The sequence below is a fragment of the Oncorhynchus nerka genome, linkage group LG2, assembly GCF_034236695.1.
Source record: "Oncorhynchus nerka isolate Pitt River linkage group LG2, Oner_Uvic_2.0, whole genome shotgun sequence".
Lineage (NCBI taxonomy): Eukaryota > Metazoa > Chordata > Actinopteri > Salmoniformes > Salmonidae > Oncorhynchus > Oncorhynchus nerka.
Genome location: NC_088397.1, coordinates 18,777,360 through 18,797,943, shown reverse-complemented (window position 1 = coordinate 18,797,943; position 20,584 = coordinate 18,777,360). Strand labels below are relative to the sequence as shown.

At 42.2% G+C, this 20,584-nt stretch overlaps 1 protein-coding gene across 5 annotated transcripts in view; it reads left to right on the top strand.

The window, feature by feature from the left end:
* The window catches only part of LOC115132118 (uncharacterized), a 29,616-nt gene extending 10,528 nt beyond the window's left edge, over positions 1-19,088 (top strand). The window contains exons 2-14 of one of the 5 annotated variants that reach the window (XM_029664391.2): positions 3,345-3,629; positions 3,785-4,057; positions 4,206-4,277; positions 8,925-8,951; positions 9,102-9,158; positions 9,438-9,578; positions 10,450-10,482; positions 10,786-10,818; positions 10,931-10,996; positions 13,670-13,696; positions 17,930-18,424; positions 18,641-18,667; positions 18,820-19,088. In XM_029664391.2, coding sequence (XP_029520251.2) covers positions 3,345-3,629; positions 3,785-4,057; positions 4,206-4,277; positions 8,925-8,951; positions 9,102-9,158; positions 9,438-9,578; positions 10,450-10,482; positions 10,786-10,818; positions 10,931-10,996; positions 13,670-13,696; positions 17,930-18,424; positions 18,641-18,663 — 1,532 coding nt within the window. In that variant the 3' untranslated portion in view covers positions 18,664-18,667; positions 18,820-19,088. Of the gene's footprint in view, positions 1-3,344; positions 3,630-3,784; positions 4,058-4,205; positions 4,278-8,924; positions 8,952-9,101; positions 9,159-9,437; positions 9,579-10,449; positions 10,483-10,785; positions 10,819-10,930; positions 10,997-13,669; positions 13,697-17,929; positions 18,425-18,640; positions 18,668-18,815 lie in introns of all 5 variants that reach the window. The other 4 variants (XM_029664382.2, XM_029664399.2, XM_029664408.2 and 1 more) reach the window with 4 other exon arrangements.
* Positions 19,089-20,584: the final 1,496 nt, after the last annotated feature.

Sequence of the window (20,584 nt, the reverse complement as noted above, 5' to 3'; positions counted from 1 at the left end):
CCAGATCTCAACCCCATAGAAAATCTTTGGAGGGAGTTGAAAGCCGGTGTTGCCCAGCAACAGCCCCAAAACATCACTGCTCTGGAGGAGATCTGCATGGTCTAGTCAAAGTGGTCAGACTACTGTCGTGTCTTTGGCTATGTCGGATTAAGTGATATGACATGCTATTCTATAAAATAATTTATCCGTAATTAATATTACCTGATTGAGCTAATCATGTAAATGTAATTAAGTAGAGAGTCAGGCACCACGAAATAATATTTATAGAGCTGTTATCTTCCGAATAAACTCTTAAAGACCTAGTAATATTTGACATCCATAGCAGTCAATATTAATCGTCATCTTAATTCAGTCTCATCTGAAAGTTGTAAATTCTTGGTTATCTGCATGAACCCTGGCTAACAATTTGAATCAGCAATACAAACATTGGGTTTAATCATTTATTTACTAAATACCTAACTAATCACACAGAATTACACATACACAAAATGAAATCATAACTTGATTACAAATTACGTCATAAAGGAAAACGTCCCTAGCGGGCGGACCAGATATGACAGCTTGTTACACAAAAGAAAAGGGGCTGGGTTTGTGTGAAAGAGCGGGAAGACTGAGGAAAAAAGGTAAGAAGCTGTGCTATTGTAAATACAGTATCTTGTGCATTCTAAATTACCACCCATTTGGAAAGGAAAATGCAATAAATATTTACTCTGAGCTGCGCTTCGGTAGGTTGATGGTAGATGGAAGGCTGTGTTCCCCAACCGAGTCCTTTGAAGATTGTCTCTGGTTGTCAATGGAATACGTTGTAGTAATGTTGTTGGGTGATCAACGGGATACTCTGCCTGTTCCTTCCTAACCCTCGTTGCATCTGCTGTTGCTAACTCAACGGCTAGGAGGTATCACTTCTGTAGTGAATAAGAGTTCAAAGTTCATACTATTCGCAACCAAAGCTCACGCTGATGTTGGCTTCGTTCTGTAGTTATTATCTGAATCATTCTGACATCGGACGGTCGTTCTCACGTCCTCGGAACAGGAGGTTACATTGTCGTCAAGGGATTATATAGGAAGGGAGAGGAGGGCGTGTTTGAAAAAGTTCTATAGCCCATGTCCCTTCGCAGGGGCGGGCCACTGATTGAGCAGAGCCCTATCTTATGAAAACCCAAATCTCACATTTTAGAAGCTAAAATCAATCCCATCACGAATAATTTCATATTCAAACATTTAAATTGAACAACAATTCCATGTGAATCCGATAACTCTGATGTGTAGACTTTCCACTGTAGAGTTTATGTCATCTGATCATTGATGAGAATGTCTCAGATGACAACCGAACTGACATCATATTCATTAAGTACCACCACATACAGTGCCTTGCGAAAGTATTCGGCCCCCTTGAACTTTGCGACCTTTTGCCACATTTCAGGCTTCAAACATAAAGATATAAAACTGTATTTTTTTGTGAAGAATCAACAACAAGTGGGACACAATCATGAAGTGGAACGACATTTATTGGATATTTCATACTTTTTTAACAAATCAAAAACTGAAAAATTGGGCGTGCAAAATTATTCAGCCCCCTTAATTAAGTTAATACTTTGTAGCGCCACCTTTTGCTGCGATTACAGCTGTAAGTCGCTTGGGGTATGTCTCTATCAGTTTTGCACATCGAGAGACTGACATTTTTTCCCATTCCTCCTTGCAAAACAGCTCGAGCTCAGTGAGGTTGGATGGAGAGCATTTGTGAACAGCAGTTTTCAGTTCTTTCCACAGATTCTCGATTGGATTCAGGTCTGGACTTTGACTTGGCCATTCTAACACCTGGATATGTTTATTTTTGAACAATTCCATTGTAGATTTTGCTTTATGTTTTGGATCATTGTCTTGTTGGAAGACAAATCTCCGTCCCAGTCTCAGGTCTTTTGCAGACTCCATCAGGTTTTCTTCCAGAATGGTCCTGTATTTGGCTCCATCCATCTTCCCATCAATTTTAACCATTTTCCCTGTCCCTGCTGAAGAAAAGCAGGCCCAAACCATGATGCTGCCACCACCATGTTTGACAGTGGGGATGGTGTGTTCAGGGTGTTGCTTTTACGCCAAACATAACGTTTTGCATTGTTGCCAAAAAGTTCAATTTTGGTTTCATCTGACCAGAGCACCTTCTTCCACATGTTTGGTGTGTCTCCCAGGTGGCTTGTGGCAAACTTTAAACTACACTTTTTACGGATATCTTTAAGATATGGCTTTCTTCTTGCCACTCTTCCATAACGGCCAGATTTGTGCAATATACGACTGATTGTTGTCCTATGGACAGAGTCTCCCACCTCAGCTGTAGATCTCTGCAGTTCATCCAGAGTGATCATGGGCCTCTTGGCTGCATCTCTGATCAGTCTTCTCCTTGTATGAGCTGAAAGTTTAGAAGGACGGCCAGTTCTTGGTAGATTTGCAGTGGTCTGATACTCCTTCCATTTCAATATTATCGCTTGCACAGTGCTCCTTGGGATGTTTAAAGCTTGGGAAATCTTTTTGTATCCAAATCCGGCTTTAAACTTCTTCACAACAGTATCTCGGACCTGCCTGGTGTGTTCCTTGTTCTTCATGATGCTCTCTGCGCTTTTAACGTACCTCTGAGACTATCACAGTGCAGGTGCATTTATACGGAGACTTGATTACACACAGGTGGATTGTATTTATCATCATTAGTCATTTAGGTCAACATTGGATCATTCAGAGATCCTCACTGAACTTCTGGAGAGAGTTTGCTGCACTGAAAGTAAAGGGGCTGAATAATTTTGCACGCCCAATTTTTCAGTTTTTGATTTGTTAAAAAAGTTTGAAATATCCAATAAATGTCGTTCCACTTCATGATTGTGTCCCACTTGTTGTTGATTCTTCACAAAAATATACAGTTTTATATCTTTGTTTGAAGCCTGAAATGTGGCAAAAGGTCGCAAAGTTCAAGGGGGCCGAATACTTTCGCAAGGCACTGTATGTTCCATTGGTCGGATTACCAGAATATAGTTCATTTCTCCCCACCTTCTGATGTTCCCAGAATCTCTATGTTAACCAAGGGTTTTGCAAATGTAACATCAGTAGGGTAGAGAGAGGAAAAAGGGGGAAAGAGGTATTTATGACTGTCATAAACCTACCCCCCCAGGCCAAAGTCATGACACTACATAGACCAGATATACCCAGCAAGAAGAATTCTAGACATAAACAGTAAAGGTTGATAATAATGACAGTTCAATGCCAATAGGGTTAGGACTACATAGTTATACCCTAACCCTAATGTGTTCCCCTGGATACATTGATACTCTGATACATGTATGAAATGTCTGCTTTTCCAGATCTTTATCATGAAGTGGAAGGGAAGCTCGTGTTGACGCCGGACAAGTCCACAGTGCCTGACCCCATCACACGCATCCTATGGAAGCATGGGAAGAACAAGGTGGCAGAGTGGGACAAGGATTTTGGTGGTCTGGACATCTATGCTGAATTTAAAAAGCGTACAACCCTGGACCAGACTACTGGAGAGCTGAGAATCAGTGGATTGATGAAAACAGACAGTGGAGTTTATTCTGTGGAGTTCAACAGCAAATTGCTAGACATTACATATAAACTGTCTGTTATCAGTAAGTGTTTCTATGTGTGTGCGCATACATGTGTGTGTACGTACATGTGTGTATGTATGTGTGTGTGTATGCGCGTGGTCGTGTAGAAACAACAGGTTATTGTAGTGCCTCAAGTATTTTCCCAAATGATTCCTGTTTCTTTCCTCTATTTACAGAGGCAGTTCCCAAACCCAAAATCACGTCTTCCTGTAACGCCAACAAAACCTCCTGCACTCTGACCTGTGAAGGTAACACCACTGATGCTGAACCCGTCACCTACAGATGGAAAGTGGCAGAGGGGGCGTGGGAAGTCGGAGTAGAACAGTTTAACGTCTTTAAGAGCGACACTGGCCAATCAAACAACGGTTACAAGTACATCTGCAAGCTGAATAATGCTGTTAGTGGGAAAGGGGAAGTCAGTGAGCCAGTTGGAGAGGTGTTTGGTCCAGGTGAGTGGACACTCATAAGTGTGTTACAGTCTTATGTATTGATATGTCAGTAACACTGCTAGTGTTGTAGGTCATTTTGAATGCTGCACTATGTTGAATTCCTGATCAACTCCTGTCAAAGTATCAATAAAACATGTTTTCATTTCAGAGCCTTCCAGTACCAGTACTATTGTTGTTGGTGTTGTCATATTAGTGCTTATTAGTGCTTGCGTCATAACAGGTAAGAACAGCACATCTACAGTAACAGAGCACTGCACATGTACATAGTTGTGAAGCACAGATTGACTTAACAGCAGCAACAACAGTGAGCTATACCCCCTGAAGGGGATACCTGTTCTACCTGTTATTACAGGACTGTTCAGGCTACTGCTACAGTCAAGACAAGGGGTTAGATGCACCACCTGCTGTAGGGAACAGTCTTCATAATGTGTCACAGGGAGGCACCAATTTGGACCGGCACAATATGGATTAGTCCAGTCTGAATTAATCAGCAAAAAGGATGGTAAATACTTTGTGTCAACCTAAAAATATGTTTAGTTTACTATGGATATTAGATGTGAAATCGCTGGCTAGGATATTTTAACCTTGGTCATAGGCTACATCCATCCTATTTTTTTTTTAATCGAATGGCTCAACTTTTACAGAAAGCTCATGTCTGCTACATAGGCTGAAGACATACATACATAGGCCACAGTCAACATACTATACAACTGTTAGTTACAAGCAAACTAGAAAAGGACTTCAAAGAAAAGGCTCCCAGTGCCTCTGAAGATGTGGGCCATGAAACCACGGAAAGCCGTTAATTTCCAATGGAAGAGAAGCGAAGTGGCAGGGGACAGTTTGGCAATGCGAGAACTGTCGGGAACAGGGCTGGACCAAAGTCAGGGAACTTTATGCAAATACTTAACCCCATCGCGGCGGGCTTGAAGTACATAAATAACAACACAAATCAATAAAACATAATGTTAGGAAACTGCTAATAATAAGCCATGGGTAGAATCTGAATTGTTTACTCCTCGTGTCCTCACTTCCTTCTTTAAACTCATTGGAGGAGAAGGTCACAGGGGATGGATCTCTGGCTTTCTCATCCAATGGGTTTGAGAAGTAGTAGAGAGGAGAGGACGCAAGGAGTATGCCACTGAGATTCTCCCCTAGTCGCACAAGTATGCTACGTTCTCCATACAATATCGACCACACCCTTTAACTTTAATGTGACTGTGCATGAGGCCTATCTACAGGTCCATAAAAGGCTGGTTCATTTTAGCTGTGTGTGGGTGTGTGTGTGGGTGGCTTTACCATAAGAAGTAGGGGGTTTCCAGGGTTGGGGAGGTTACATGTATTTAGTTACTCTCCAACCCCCAGGGGCATTCCATTTGGATTAGCAGGGTAGCTCAAGAACAATCATTTAAGAAAGTAGACTAAAATCATTCCAATCCCGATTTAAAATGCAACGTCTGTTTAGAGTATTGGATGGCATGGCTCAGAGAGCAGCTGCCAGCATGGTACCTTTTCTTTCACTTTTAGAAAGTGGAGAACAGAGTACCAGTTTGTTTTTCCGGTCAGCAGTTTAGGCCGGTCGCCGATTGCTTTGAATCTTATGTTAGGATTTGAACTCGCCCTTGTAATCCTTGTTGTAATCTGATAGCCATGGAATTGGTGGGGTCCTCCTTTTTGGTGACCATTGGAAACCAAAAGCTATTTTATTGCTATTAAAATATAGGTTGTGATAGCTGTAGCTTAATTGGTATCTTCATTCATTTGGCCCAGGAGGCTAGTGCCATTTTGGTTTCATGTATTGTTATAAAAATAAACACAACTGAACAACTTCCCCAAAATACATGTCCTGCTTTTTTTTATAAAGCTAGGCTACTTATTGTTTTTAGACCGTTCGTGTTCTCTTCTCCTGTGTCGTTGAAGACAACAATGACTTCCCACCAACATTGTCTTGCTCTCTTCCCACTTTCCACAAAGACCGTTGGTGGGAAGTCATTACAGGCCAACACTGTATGCGCCGTTCAAGTGGCTGTAGCCTAGGGGGTCGGAAACCTTTTTCATCTGCAGTGCCAATTTACAATTATTCCTACCATTTCTAAAGTTCTGCGTGTCAGTTATGATTTTCATATATGCATTGTAGGCTACCTAACCGTGCCCAGAAAATGTCTAACTGCCCACAGACTGAAGAATTTTATAGCTGTCTACTAGACAGAGTTGCTGTCCAATCAGCACCACGCCACAGAACTCCACTATGCCTCCCTGTAACGAGGAGCTGTCCATTCAGCGGTGCTGAATCACAGACGCAGCCTTACATGCTGACTAGACTGGGCACACAAGTGCGCCATCGCGAGCATGTTGATTTTGTCCATCCACACTAGACGCAATCAGAACACGCAGGTTGAAATATCAGAACGAACTCTGAACCAACTATATTTATTTGGGAACAGGTTGAAACATTCATGGCCATTTAGCTTGCTGTTGCTAGCTAATTTGTCCTGGGATATAAACATTGGGTTGTACGGTTTCCTGAAATGCACAATGTCCTTTTTTCTGGATCTTTGTAGAATATTTACCCATTTTGAGTCAAACAAAATCACGTGTTTTGTACTCTGCCAATTAATCCACAGATAAAAGGGGAAACCTAGTTAGTTAGTTTCTAGTAATTATTTGTATACCTTTTGTTTCCAGTAATCTCTCCTTCAGTCGTCGTCTTCTTCTTCTGACTTTATGGCGGTTGGCAATCAACTATAAGGTGCATTACCACCACCAACTGGACTGGAGTGTGGACCTCAGTTCATTTTTCAATCACCCACATGGGTATATGCTCCTAAAAACCAATGAGGTGATGGAAGAGGCGGTTCTATTTTAGCGCCCGGCTACGCAGACACTCATTGACACGCGCAATCATTTTGGATGAAATCATTGAATGACATGTACAGTGCATTCAGGAAGTATTAAGACCCCTTGACTTTTTCCACATTTTGTTGCGTTACAGCCTTATTCTAAAATGTATTAAATAGATTTTTTTTGCCTCATCAATCCACATACAATACCCCATAATGACAAAGCAAAAACAGGTTTTTAGTATTTTTGATAATTTATAAAAAAATTAAAACAGAAATATTAAATTTACATAAATATTCAGACCCATTACACAGTAGTTTGTTGAAGCATCTTTGGCAGTGTTTACAGTCTTGAGTCTTCTTGGATATGACGCTACAAGCTTGACACACCTGTATTTGGGGAGTTTCTCCCATTTTTCTCTGAAGATCCTAAAGCTCTGGCAGCTTGGATGGGGAGTGTCGCTGCACAGCTATTTTCAGGTCTCTCCAGAGGTGAACCTTCGCCCTAGTCTGAGGACCTGAACGCACTGGAAAAGGTTTTCATCAAGGGTCACACTGTACTTTGCGCCGTTCATCTTTCCCCCGATCCTGACTAGTCTCCCTTCTGCTGAAAAACATACCCACAGCATGATGCTGCCATCACCATGCTTCACCTTAGGGATGGTGCCAGGTTTCCTCCAGACGCAACGCTTGGCATTCAGGCCAAATAGTTCAATCTTGGTTTCAACAGACCAGAGAATCTTTTTTCTCATGGTCTGAGAGTCTTTAGGTGACTTTTGTCAAACTCCAAGCGGGCTGTCATGTGCGTTTTACTGAGGAGTGGCTTCTGTCTGTCCACTCTACCATTAAGGCCTGATTGATGGAGAGCTGATGAGATGGTTGTCCTTCTGGAAGGTTCTCCCTTCTCCACAGAGGTACTCTGTGAGTGACCATTGGTTTCTTGGTCACCTCCCTGAACAAGGCCCTTCTCCCCCGATTGCTCAGATTGGCTGGGCGGCCAGACCTAGGAAGAGTCTTGGTGGTTCCAAACTTCTTCCATTTAAGAATGATGGAGGCCACTGTATTCTTGGGGACCGTCAATGCTGCAGAAATGTTTTGGTACCCTCTGCAGATCTGTGCCTCGACACAATCCTGTCTCTGCAATTCCTTCAACCTCATGGCTTGGCCTTTACTCTGACATGCACTGTCAACTGTGGGAACTTATATAGACAGGTGTGTGCCTTTCCAAATCATGTCCAATCAATTGAATTTACCACAGGTGGACACCAATCAAGTTGTAGAAACATCTCAAGGATGATCAATGAAAACAGGATGCACATGGGCTCAATTTCGAGTCTCATAGAAAAGAGTCTGAATACTTATGTAAATAAGGTATTTCTGTTTTTTATTTTATTATATATTTGCAAACATTTAAAAAAAAAACTGTTTTCGCTGTTTTATTATGGGGTATTGTGTGTAGATGAGGACATTTTTTTATTTGATCAATTTTAGAATAAAGGTGTAATGTAAGAAAATATGGAAAAAGGGAAAGGGTCTGAATACTTTCTGAGTGCATACTATGTGTACATTTATTTTGCAACAGCAGTGGGGTGTTCAGCATGTTAGCTCCCTTCAAAAAAGCATGTGTATATTTTGTCATTGAGTTTGTTTGTCTTCATGCATCCTTGTTGATTGTAGGACTTTTAGTTGTATGCCTTTTATTTCAACGCACGTGCAGGATTTATCGAGCATAGTTTGCATTCGTCGTCAGCTGTTTTATGCACTGGTTACTTTCACATTGATCTTGGCATTTGAAGTCGGCCTTGTTCAGGTACTGTATGCATGTTGTTTATTGGTGCTCTCAGAAAAGATGTATTTTTATTGCAGCTTAAGCATGTAAATGTGGGTGAAGTCATACTCAACAGCTGACAGAATGGTTAATGCAGACTTGTACTTTAAGAGGGGGTATTTCTCACTCTGATATAGCTAACACAAGCTACAGAACCATGGATCAACTTGGAAAATAAAACATTTATTTTTTTACTCCTCAGGATTTCTGGTGTGGAAGAAAAAGACAAGTAGGATAATTCTCTGTCTCTTCCTGTCTCAATTCTTCATACACACTGCTTCACAAAAATGGTAGAACATTTGGATTCCAGTGAAAACAAAGAACCATTTGAATGAAAATGTTAATAATGTCTTACATTTTTGTATTTTTTTCCTCTCAGAATATCCCCAAAACACCTGGATTGACTTTTTGAGAAAGTTTTGTGGTGCAAGGTTTGGTAAGTGTTACCTTAACTAGACTGGTCCATATTCAACCTGCTAACAGGGTCCCCAAAGTAATACAAACACAACATTATTCATGTATATATTCACAACCTTCCCTGCACTGTGATAGAGAGTGTGTGAATTCACAGATGTAATCCCACAACCCAGAATTTTTCCAAGTTCTCTCATCATAACCTTATGCAAACTTTAAAGGGCAAATACCTCCTAAATTCAAGGAACCTTTTCTACTCTATTTGCTGTAAACAATGTCGGTGGATGGTGAAACTTTACAGGGGATGATCAGGTCACCAACCGTGGAGCTTCAGGGATTCTATCTGGGGTTGCCATGGATACAGTTTATAGCACTGTAGGGGAGAAGTCTTCTAGAGATTACTCCAGGAATCAGAATAATAACAATCATCCCACTAACACAGGTAGTAACACTAACAAACCTTTTACATGGTACTTCTATGGGGATATTTTGACAATGCAGATATGTGGAGATGTTGCCAGAAATGTGTTTCTCATATTATTTGTGGTGGCATTTATTTGAAGAACATGTTTTAGTGACATCTACATACAGTATGAGAAGGTGATTACTAATGTGAGTTTAAAGTGAGCAGTGTGTGGACTAACATATATAAAATGTGTATGATGCAGTTGGAATCTGCAAGGAAAATGTGCTTTAAATTATGTACTTGTGATGAGTATTTTAAGTAACCTTCTGGGTTTTGGTTTATCTTTACATCTATGCATTTTTGCACTGTCAAAATGTCACCCATAGAGGTAACACTGTGGATAAAGATTGTCACTGTCGCCCCTTGCTAGTTTGTACTGTTGAAAAGCCAATTATTTCACAATCTTCATTCAGGACGTTTTCAGTTCTGAGAACTGTTTCCATGTTGTTTTGTTTGATATGATTGTTGCTAGTTTAGAGATGTGGCTTGTTTCAGAACGTCTCAAGTCCATTGCAGGTTTTGTGTCTTTAAGAGCTCATGGTTAAACCATTCATCTACTGCAGGGGTAGACAACCCTGGTCCTGGAGGGCCGTAGGAACATCATGTTTTTGATTTAACCAACCTGGAAGACCAAGTGCGTTGAATTTAGGCAATCACTGAACTGATCAATTAGCTCAGTTGGTCTGGTGTGGCGCCTAGTTGGAACGAAATCCTGCTGCACTCCAGGAACAGGGTTACCTACCCCTGATCTACTGTATGTTACAAATCAAATAGTTGCATCATCATCATTCAATATTGTCACAACAAAGATGTTTGAGAATGCTAAACTGATCTATTCTCTCTTCAGTTAGATCCAGTGATGGAAACAACCAAACCACAGGCAAGTCCTCCAGCTAATTTAAGAATTCATGAAGCAGAAGTAGCATTAGAAGTTAGATGCTCATCTGCGTATCTCAGAATATCACAAGAACATAGCAATCAATCTATTTTATTTGAATTCTGTTAATCACTTTAAGTAGGAAGTCGCTGTGTAAATCAATGACACTTGATGGTAAGACACAGTGGCAGTCACCTTGAATTCTGTCACTCAGCATCCTTTTCATTGTCATCCAGAAGTGAACACAACAAATACTAATATGGTTTGTGTATGAGAATGCGAAGCTCAACTTTTCTGTCTTCTCAGTTAAACTCAGTGATGGAGTCCAGCCAGAACAAGGCAAGTAATCCAGTTCATTTAAGATTGTATAAAGCAGAAGTAACTTCTTAAAGAGCATTTGAGGTCGTAGGAGAGAGGCTGTAGTTAATGTTTTCCTTCTGTGATTCTGCAGAGACGGTTAGGCTACTGTCCAACAAAACAGGGGATGATGACACAGACAAATTGCAGGGGAATGGAGGTGTGTATGAGACTTAAGCGGATGGTTTAACCTGTAACAGATCTGGAATCAGTGCTTTGGCAGTTACAGTACACCCAATCCATATCTGTTCCGGATGATTCACATAACTGACTGATTCTTAAAAGCTAAATACATTATACTGTGCATTACAAATATAAAGGGTTCATCTAGAACAGGGGTGTCAAATTCTTCGTGTCTGCAAGTTTATTTTTCTTTCTTTCAATGAAGACCTAGACAACCAGGTAAGGGGAGTTCTTTACTAATTAGTGACCTTAATTCATCAATCAAGTACATGGGAGTAGAGAACGGCCGATTAATTGGAATGGCCGATTAATTAGGGCCGATTTCAAGTTTTCATAACAATCGGAGGACACCGATTTGGACATTTTTTTTGTTTTTTTTGTTACACCTTTATTTAATCTTTATTTAACTAGGCAAGTCAGTTAAGAACACATTCTTATTTTCAATGACGGCCTAGGAACAGTGGGTTAACTGCCTCGTTCAGGGGCAGAACGACAGATTTTCACCTTGTCAGCTCGGGGGATCCAATCTTGCAAACATACAGTTAACTAGTCCAACGCTATAACCACCTGCCACTCGTTGCACTCCACAAGGAGACTGCCTGTTACGCGAATGCAGTAAGCCAAGGTAAGTTGCTAGCTAGCATTAAACTTATCTTATAAAAAAACAATCAATCAATCAATCATAATCACTAGTTAACTACACATGGTTGATGATATTACTAGTTTATCTAGCGTGTCCTGCGTTGCATATAATCTGACTGAGCATACAAGCGTACAAGCATACAAGTATCTGACTGAGCGGTGGTAGGCAGCAGCAGGCTCGTAAGCATTCATTCAAACGGCACTTGTGTGCGTTTTGCCAGCAGCTCTTCGTTGTGCGTCAAGCATTGCGCTGTTTATGACTTCAAGCCTATCAATTCCCGAGATGAGGCTGGTGTAACCGATGTGAAATGGCTAGCTAGTTAGCGGGGTGCGCGCTAATAGCGTTTCAAACGTCACTCGCTCTGAGACTTGGAGTGGTTGTTTCCCTTGCTCTGCATGGCTAACGCTGCTTCGAGGGTGGCTGTTGTCGTTGTGTTCCTGGTTCGAGCTCAGTGAGGAGCGAGGAGAGGGACGGAAGCTATACTGTTACACTGGCAATACTAAAGTGCCTATAAGAACATCCAATAGTCAAAGGTTAATGAAATACAAATGGTATAGAGGGAAATAGTCCTATAATACCTATAATAACTACAACCTAAAGCTTCTTACCTGGGAATATTGAAGACTCATGTTAAAAGGAACCACCAGCTTGCATATGTTCTCATGTTCTGAGCAAGGAACTGAAACGTTAGCCTTCTTACATGGCACATATTGCACTTTTACTTTCTTCTCCAACACTTTGTTTTTGCATTATTTAAACCAAATTGAACATGTTTCATTATTTATTTGAGGCTAAATTGATTTTATTGATGTATTATATTAAGTTAAAGTAAGTGTTCATTCAGTATTGTTGTAATTGTCATTATTACAAATAAATAAAAAAATCGGCAGATTTAATCGGTATCGGCTTTTTTTGGGGGGGGGTCCTCCAACAATCGGTATCGGCATTGAAAAATCATAATCGGTCGACCTCTACAAGGGAGGAGTGGGGCTGCATTCCGAATACGTAAAAGGCACACCCCCAGCCCTCAAATTAAGTGGACACTTCTGATGACGTATGACGAGTTGACACTTGAAGGGCAAGGGAGGAATGTATGAATGAATGAATGAATGTTAAATGGACCGCCCTTGCCAGGACATTTGTCTCTCATTTGTCCCACGGTTGTGTTTTCAGTCGTCATGGAACCACAGGTAGCTGTTGTGTGGGTGCTTTATATGCTCTACAGTCATTTATGATAGCATTTCCTATCTTGGCTAGAAGACAACGCATCCGCAGACATCGAATACTTGCCATCCAACGATATTGGGTAAATCAAAACGTATTATGTGTGATGTCAGGGAAAGTTGAAAGCTAACCAAACAAAAACATCATTACTTTTATGAGATGTTTGTGCCGTCAGGTGAATTATGAACTTATTTACATTATTTTTTACTTACGTATGTTGACTTCTCCATATTGATGTTGGTTTTATGTTTAGGTTGACTTCTCTTAGCAGATGTACAATCATCACGAATTGTGTTATGAGGCGTTTCAGGCCCGGGAGTGAACAGAATTATACACTCGCACAGTATCACAAACAAGGTTTGAGGGGCTTATGTTGCTAATTGTTTGGACCGATGGCAAAGATGGCTTCGGGGATTCCCCCAAGGGCGTAAGGCAAGTGTAAGTGGAGGAGGGTGTGTCTTTTACATGTCTGGAACGCAGCCTGAAAATCGTCAGACATTCGGCCCTCCGTGGAATGAGTTCGACACATGACCTAGAGGGTTACTAGAAATTATCTGATTAGAACGTTTGTCCTTCTGTTCGCTTTTGCAGATAAACCTAGTAGATCCAACAGTCCTAACGATGAGTCAAAGTTTGATTGTAAGAAGACACAGTGGCATTCACCCGGAATTTTGTCACTTAGCATCCTTTTCAATGTCATCCAGAAGTGAACACAACCAATGCTAATGTGGTCTGTGTATGAGAATGTTAAGCTTAACTTTTCTTTCTTCTCCTCATCTAAAGGCAGTGATGGAGTCCAGCCAGACCCAGGCAAGTAATCCAGTTAATTTAAGGCTGTATAAAGCAGAAAAAACGTCTTTAAAGACGTCATTCTGAAATGATACCTGTTCTACCTTACATTTACATTTACATTTAAGTCATTTAGCAGACGCTCTTATCCAGAGCGACTTACAAATTGGTGCGTTCACCTTAAGACATCCAGTGGAACAGCCACTTTACAATAGTGCATCTAAATCTTTTAAGGGGGGGTGAGAAGGATTACTTTATCCTATCCTAGGTATTCCTGAAAGAGGTGGGGTTTCAGGTGTCTCCGGAAGGTGGTGATTGACTCCGCTGTCCTGGCGTCGTGAGGGAGTTTGTTCCACCATTGGGGGGCCAGAGCAGCGAACAGTTTTGACTAGGCTGCGCGGGAACTGTACTTCCTCAGTGGTAGGGAGGCGAGCAGGCCAGAGGTGGATGAACGCAGTGCCCTTGTTTGGGTGTAGGGCCTGATCAGAGCCTGGAGGTACTGAGGTGCCGTTCCCCTCACAGCTCCGTAGGCAAGCACCATGGTCTTGTAGCGGATGCGAGCTTCAACTGGAAGCCAGTGGAGAGAGCTACCTGTATTTACAGTAGATCTTAGGTGTGCATATACGGTACGGCAGTTGTTTATTAGTGTTCTCTGTTGTGTCCTCATTATTGAAGTAGCTTAGAGTGTAAATGTAGGATACATCTTCCAACAGCTCATTGCTTGTGGTCTTGCAATGTTTTTTTCCATACTTTTTCATACAGACTCTTAGATTTCCTGAAATCATCAGCAAATTTTAGACTGTATTAGATGTGTATCTGAATATCTCAGAATATCATAGGAACTTAATTTTCTAAGGTATTTCTTCTGAGATGGTACTTCCACAGAACTTTGCTAGAATCAAGCATTGATGATTGTTCCAAGCAGATGAAGGGTTTTGCTGAAATATTATTTGGTGCAACTGTGAACAAAACTCCCCTCTGTACGCTCCACTACCTGTACGCTCCACTACCTGTACGCTCCACTACCTGTAAGCTCCACTACCTGTACGCTGCACTACCTGTAAGCTCCACTACCTGTAAGCTCCACTACCTGTAAGCTCCACTACCTGTAAGCTCCACTACCTGTAAGCTCCACTACCTGTACGCTCCACTACCTGTACGCTCCACTACCTGTACGCTCCACTACCTGTACGCTCCACTACCTGTACGCTCCACTACCTGTACGCTCCACTACCTGTACGCTCCACTACCTGTACGCTCCACTACCTGTAAGCTCCACTACCTGTAAGCTCCACTACCTGTACGCTCCACTACCTGTACGCTCCACTACCTGTAAGCTCCACTACCTGTAAGCTCCACTACCTGTAAGCTCCACTACCTGTAAGCTCCACTACCTACGCTCCACTACCTGTAAGCTCCACTACCTGTAAGCTCCACTACCTGTAAGCTCCACTACCTGTAAGCTCCACTACCTGTACGCTCCACTACCTGTACGCTCCACTACCTGTACGCTCCACTACCTGTAAGCTCCACTACCTGTAAGCTCCACTACCTGTAAGCTCCACTACCTGTAAGCTCCACTACCTGTACGCTCCACTACATGTACGCTCCACTACCTGTAAGCTCCACTACCTGTACGCTCCACTACCTGTACGCTCCACTACCTGTACGCTCCACTACCTGTAAGCTCCACTACCTGTACGCTCCACTACCTGTACGCTCCACTACCTGTACGCTCCACTACCTGTAAGCTCCACTACCTGTAAGCTCCACTACCTGTACGCTCCACTACCTGTACGCTCCACTACCTGTAAGCTCCACTACCTGTACGCTCCACTACCTGTAAGCTCCACTACCTGTAAGCTCCACTACCTGTAAGCTCCACTACCTGTACGCTCCACTACCTGTAAGCTCCACTACCTGTACGCTCCACTACATGTACGCTCCACTACCTGTACGCTCCACTACCTGTAAGCTCCACTACCTGTAAGCTCCACTACCTACGCTCCACTACCTGTACGCTCCACTACCTGTACGCTCCACTACCTGTAAGCTCCACACCTGTAAGCTCCACTACCTGTAAGCTCCACTACCTGTAAGCTCCACTACCTGTACGCTCCACTACCTGTACGCTCCACTACCTGTAAGCTCCACTACCTGTACGCTCCACTACCTGTAAGCTCCACTACCTGTAAGCTCCACTACCTGTAAGCTCCACTACCTGTACGCTCCACTACCTGTAAGCTCCACTACCTGTAAGCTCCACTACCTGTAAGCTCCACTACCTGTACGCTCCACTACCTGTAAGCTCCACTACCTGTAAGCTCCACTACCTGTACGCTCCACTACCTGTAAGCTCCACTACCTGTAAGCGCCACTACCTGTAAGCGCCACTACCTGTAAGCTCCACTACCTGTAAGCGCCACTACCTGTAAGCTCCACTACCTGTACGCTCCACTACCTGTAAGCTCCACTACCTGTAAGCTCCACTACCTGTACGCGCTCCACTACCTGTAAGCTCCACTACCTGTAAGCTCCACACTCCACTACCTGTACGCTCCACTAACGCTCCACTACCTGTAAGCTCCACTACCTGTAAGCTCCACTACCTGTACGCTCCACTACCTGTAAGCGCCACTACCTGTAAGCTCCACTACCTGTACGCTCCACTACCTGTACGTCCACTACCTGTAAGCTCCACTACCTGTACGCTCCACTACCTGTAAGCTCCACTACCTGTACGCTCCACTACCTGTACGCTCCACTACCTGTACGCTCCACTACCTGTAAGCTCCACTACCTGTAAGCTCCACTACCTGTAAGCTCCACTACCTGTACGCTCCACTACCTGTACGCTCCACTACCTGTACGCTCCACTACCTGTAAGCTCCACTACCTGTAAGCTCCACTACCTGTACGCTCCACTACCTGTACGCTCCACTACCTGTAAGCTCCACTACCTGTACGCTCCACTACCTGTACGCTCCACTACCTGTACGCTCCACTACCTGTAAGCTCCACTACCTGTAAGCTCCACTACCTGTAAGCTCCACTACCTGTACGATCCACTACCTGTACGCTCCACTACCTGTACGCTCCACTACCTGTACGCTCCACTACCTGTAAGCTCCACTACCTGTAAGCTCCACTACCCACTACAGACAGGATAGGAGTCATACAGCCCTTAACTGGGGGAGATGATTTATAGACAAACTTTGTTATTCTGTCCTCAGGGACGGCTGGCACAATGCCAACAGTGTAAAGCCGGTTACAGAACCTGAAGAAGGTTAAGACACTAGCTAGATTTCCATCCAATTGGCCACAGATTTTCATGAGAATATTCTAAAATCTGCATAAAAACAATATGCATGTTTTCCCACCAGAGATGTGTTTCCATTAAACTGACTTGTTGCGGATAACTGTGCGTGATGACGTGGTGCACATAAAAATAACATTTGCAGTTAATTTCCCATCTACTGAATAAAAAATACAACTTAAGTGGGTTTCCATCCCATTTTCAACTCTACTGATGGTTTTTCACCCAAAAATGTGCCCTCTCGCCTACAGCTCTCAGATACAGTGTGGGCATAGCATACATGATAAGATTATTATGGACAAAAGTCCGATTATTTTTTTATTTGTCAAACAGCGGCCAACTATCTATCATCATGTCACCAGAATAAGACCCTGAATATTTATTTGAAAGGAGCATCAAACTCATCACCTTGGACTTTCACCACCCTGTGAAGTTCATCATTTATTTAGTCTGTAACCTAATAAACTGCGTACTTTCCAGAGTCGTAGTGGCAGGACCACACGTCATTGCGTGACTCCAAGTTTACTCGAATATGATCATTATTAAATCAATATTTGTGCATAAAAACATTTCCACTGTCATTTCTCACATAATTAATTTGACAGACACAAAGATCCCACCTTGTCTTGTGTGTTTTGTCGACATTTGGAAAGTTTACTGACATTAGTTGTTTCCAACAGGCTGGCCTTAAAAAAAAAATATTGGACATGTACTTACAAAAAAAGGTTGGCTGGACACCTGGTTACAGATGGAGGTGAAAGTGGCGTTACACTGGAATTCTACCATCAAATATGTTGAGGATTGTTAGAACAAGTTGGGTTTGAAAAACATTGTGGTGGGAGGGCTTGTCCTGTCTAAACAAACACTGTCTGGGAAACACTGGTGGTTCAGTAGAGAGGCTGTAGTACATGGTTTACCCTCTCTGTTTGTTTCCTCAGTGGCCGAGTCTAAAACGGATGGCAGCGTTGCACCAGTGGGCGAGGATGAGTCTAAAACGGATGGCAGCACTGCACCAGTGGGCGCGGATGAGTCTAAAACGGATGGCAGCCCTGCGCCAGTGGGCGAGGATGAATCTAAAACGGATGGCAGCCCTGCGCCAGTGGGCGAGGATGAGTCTAAAACGGATGGCTGCGCTGCACCAGTGAGCGAGGATGAGTCTAAAACGGATGGCTGCGCTGCACCAGTGGGCGAGGATGAGTCTAAAACGGATGGCTGCGCTGCACCAGTGGGCGAGGATGAGTCTAAAACGGATGGCTGCGCTGCACCAGTGGGTGAGAATGAGTCTAAAACGGATGGCTGCGCTGCACCAGTGGGTGAGAATGAGTCTAAAACGGATGGCTGCGCTGCACCAGTGGGCGAGGATGAGTCTAAAACGGATGTCAGCGCTGCACCAGGGGCTGACCTAAACGCAGCTGAAGGAGAGGCAAAAGGAGGTGTGTATTAGAAAGGGATAGTAAACCTCAAGTCCCTCTAAATGCATCAGGATAAATGTACAGACCTCAGTCTCAAATAGATGGGAAAGACTGGCATCTTAAACTGTCATAACAGAGCAGGAATTAGTGCCATTGTAATTACAGCATTCTTGAATCACATTAATTCTGAATGGTTTCATTTCTCAAGTTCAGTTCTCCTATTGTGTTTTCTTGCAGGGAAATATGATTCCGTATTGTAGGACGGTAAGTTGGAGTGTGATAACAATGTAGACTGTTTTCACTTAATTTCCCTTTATTGTGCAATACTTCTTGCCACACTCTGGTCAACTCACTATAAGTAGACTGTTAGTCTGTTACCAACTCTTGTTCCTACTAACTGACGTCTCTCTAGACAGGGAACTCTGGACCAGAGGTACGCAGAGGATCATGAAGACAAGAGAACCCACCGTCTCACCTGAGTTACCAGCACTGGACGACAAGGCATTCTAACGTTCAGAGAACATTTCCATAGCAATAGACTGGCTTGTGTTCGGTGAAACTGAGGTCCATTTTTAACAGTCACTTGTCCTTTCTAAACAAGTGTGCTTTATAAAAACAAGGAGTGGGAAATGTGTGGCAATAGTTTGACCCCTAGAAGACCTTTTTGAAATTGAAAGTATAGAAATGCACAAGCCCAACAAAGAAAAGCATCTTTAAAGCATCATATTAAAGCTTTGATTAGAAATGAAGCAGCAACAAATCATAAACCGACTCAAAATTGGATGCAATAAGGCTTTATTGTATAGGATGTATAGGATGCAATAAGGCTTTATTGTATAGGATGTATAGGATGCAATAAGGCTTTATTGTATAGGATGTATAGGATGCAATAAGGCTTTATTGTATAGGATGTATAGGATGCAATAAGGCTTTATTGTATAGGATGTATAGGATGCAATAAGGCTTTCTTGTATAGGATGTATAGGATGCAATAAGGCTTTCTTGTATAGGATGTATAGGATGCAATAAGGCTTTCTTGTATAGGATGTATAGGATGCAATAAGGCTTTATTGTATAGGATGTATAGGATGCAATAAGGCTTTCTTGTATAGGATGTATAGGATGCAATAAGGCTTTCTTGTATAGGATGTATAGGATGCAATAAGGCTTTCTTGTATAGGATGTATAGGATGCAATAAGGCTTTCTTGTATTGTATAGGAGGCTTTCTTGTATAGGTATAGGATGCAATAAGGCTTTCTTGTATAGGATGTATAGGATGCAATAAGGCTTTCTTGTATAGGATGTATAGGATGCAATAAGGCTTTATTGTATAGGATGTATAGGATGTATAGGATGTATAGGATGCAATAAGGCTTTCTTGTATAGGATGTATAGGATGCAATAAGGCTTTATTGTATAGGATGTATAGGATGCAATAAGGCTTTATTGTATAGGATGTATAGGATGCAATAAGGCTTTCTTGTATAGGATGTATAGGATGCAATAAGGCTTTCTTGTATAGGATGTATAGGATGCAATAAGGCTTTCTTGTATAGGATGTGTAGGATGCAATAAGGCTTTATTGTATAGGATGTATAGGATGCAATAAGGCTTTATTGTATAGGATGTATAGGATGCAATAAGGCTTTCTTGTATAGGATGTATAGGATGCAATAAGGCTTTATTGTATAGGATGTATAGGATGCAATAAGGCTTTATTGTATAGGATGTATAGGATGCAATAAGGCTTTCTTGTATAGGATGTATAGGATGCAATAAGGCTTTATTGTATAGGATGTATAGGATGCAATAAGGCTTTCTTGTATCAGATATAACCAGCAATCAAATGAATAGTCAATACTGTCAGTAGTCCAAAGGTCAAAGTCAAAAAGAGATTCAGTTCAACCAAAAATGTCCTTTAAATCCAGGATTCCCAAGATTCAATTCAGTTCTTTCCCAAAAAAGGTAAATCCACAAAAAATATAAATTATATTCCAATAGTAAGAGCAGGAGAGTCGATCAACAATTCACATTCAATCAGATACACTCTTCATTCCGTGGTGTTGAATCCAGTCATTTCCCTTTTTATGGCAAATAATCCAGTGGAACAGGTTTAAACTACACCATTACGGCACTATTTTACTTGCAAAGTTTTCAAAAAAGCATTTTCTCTTTGTTCC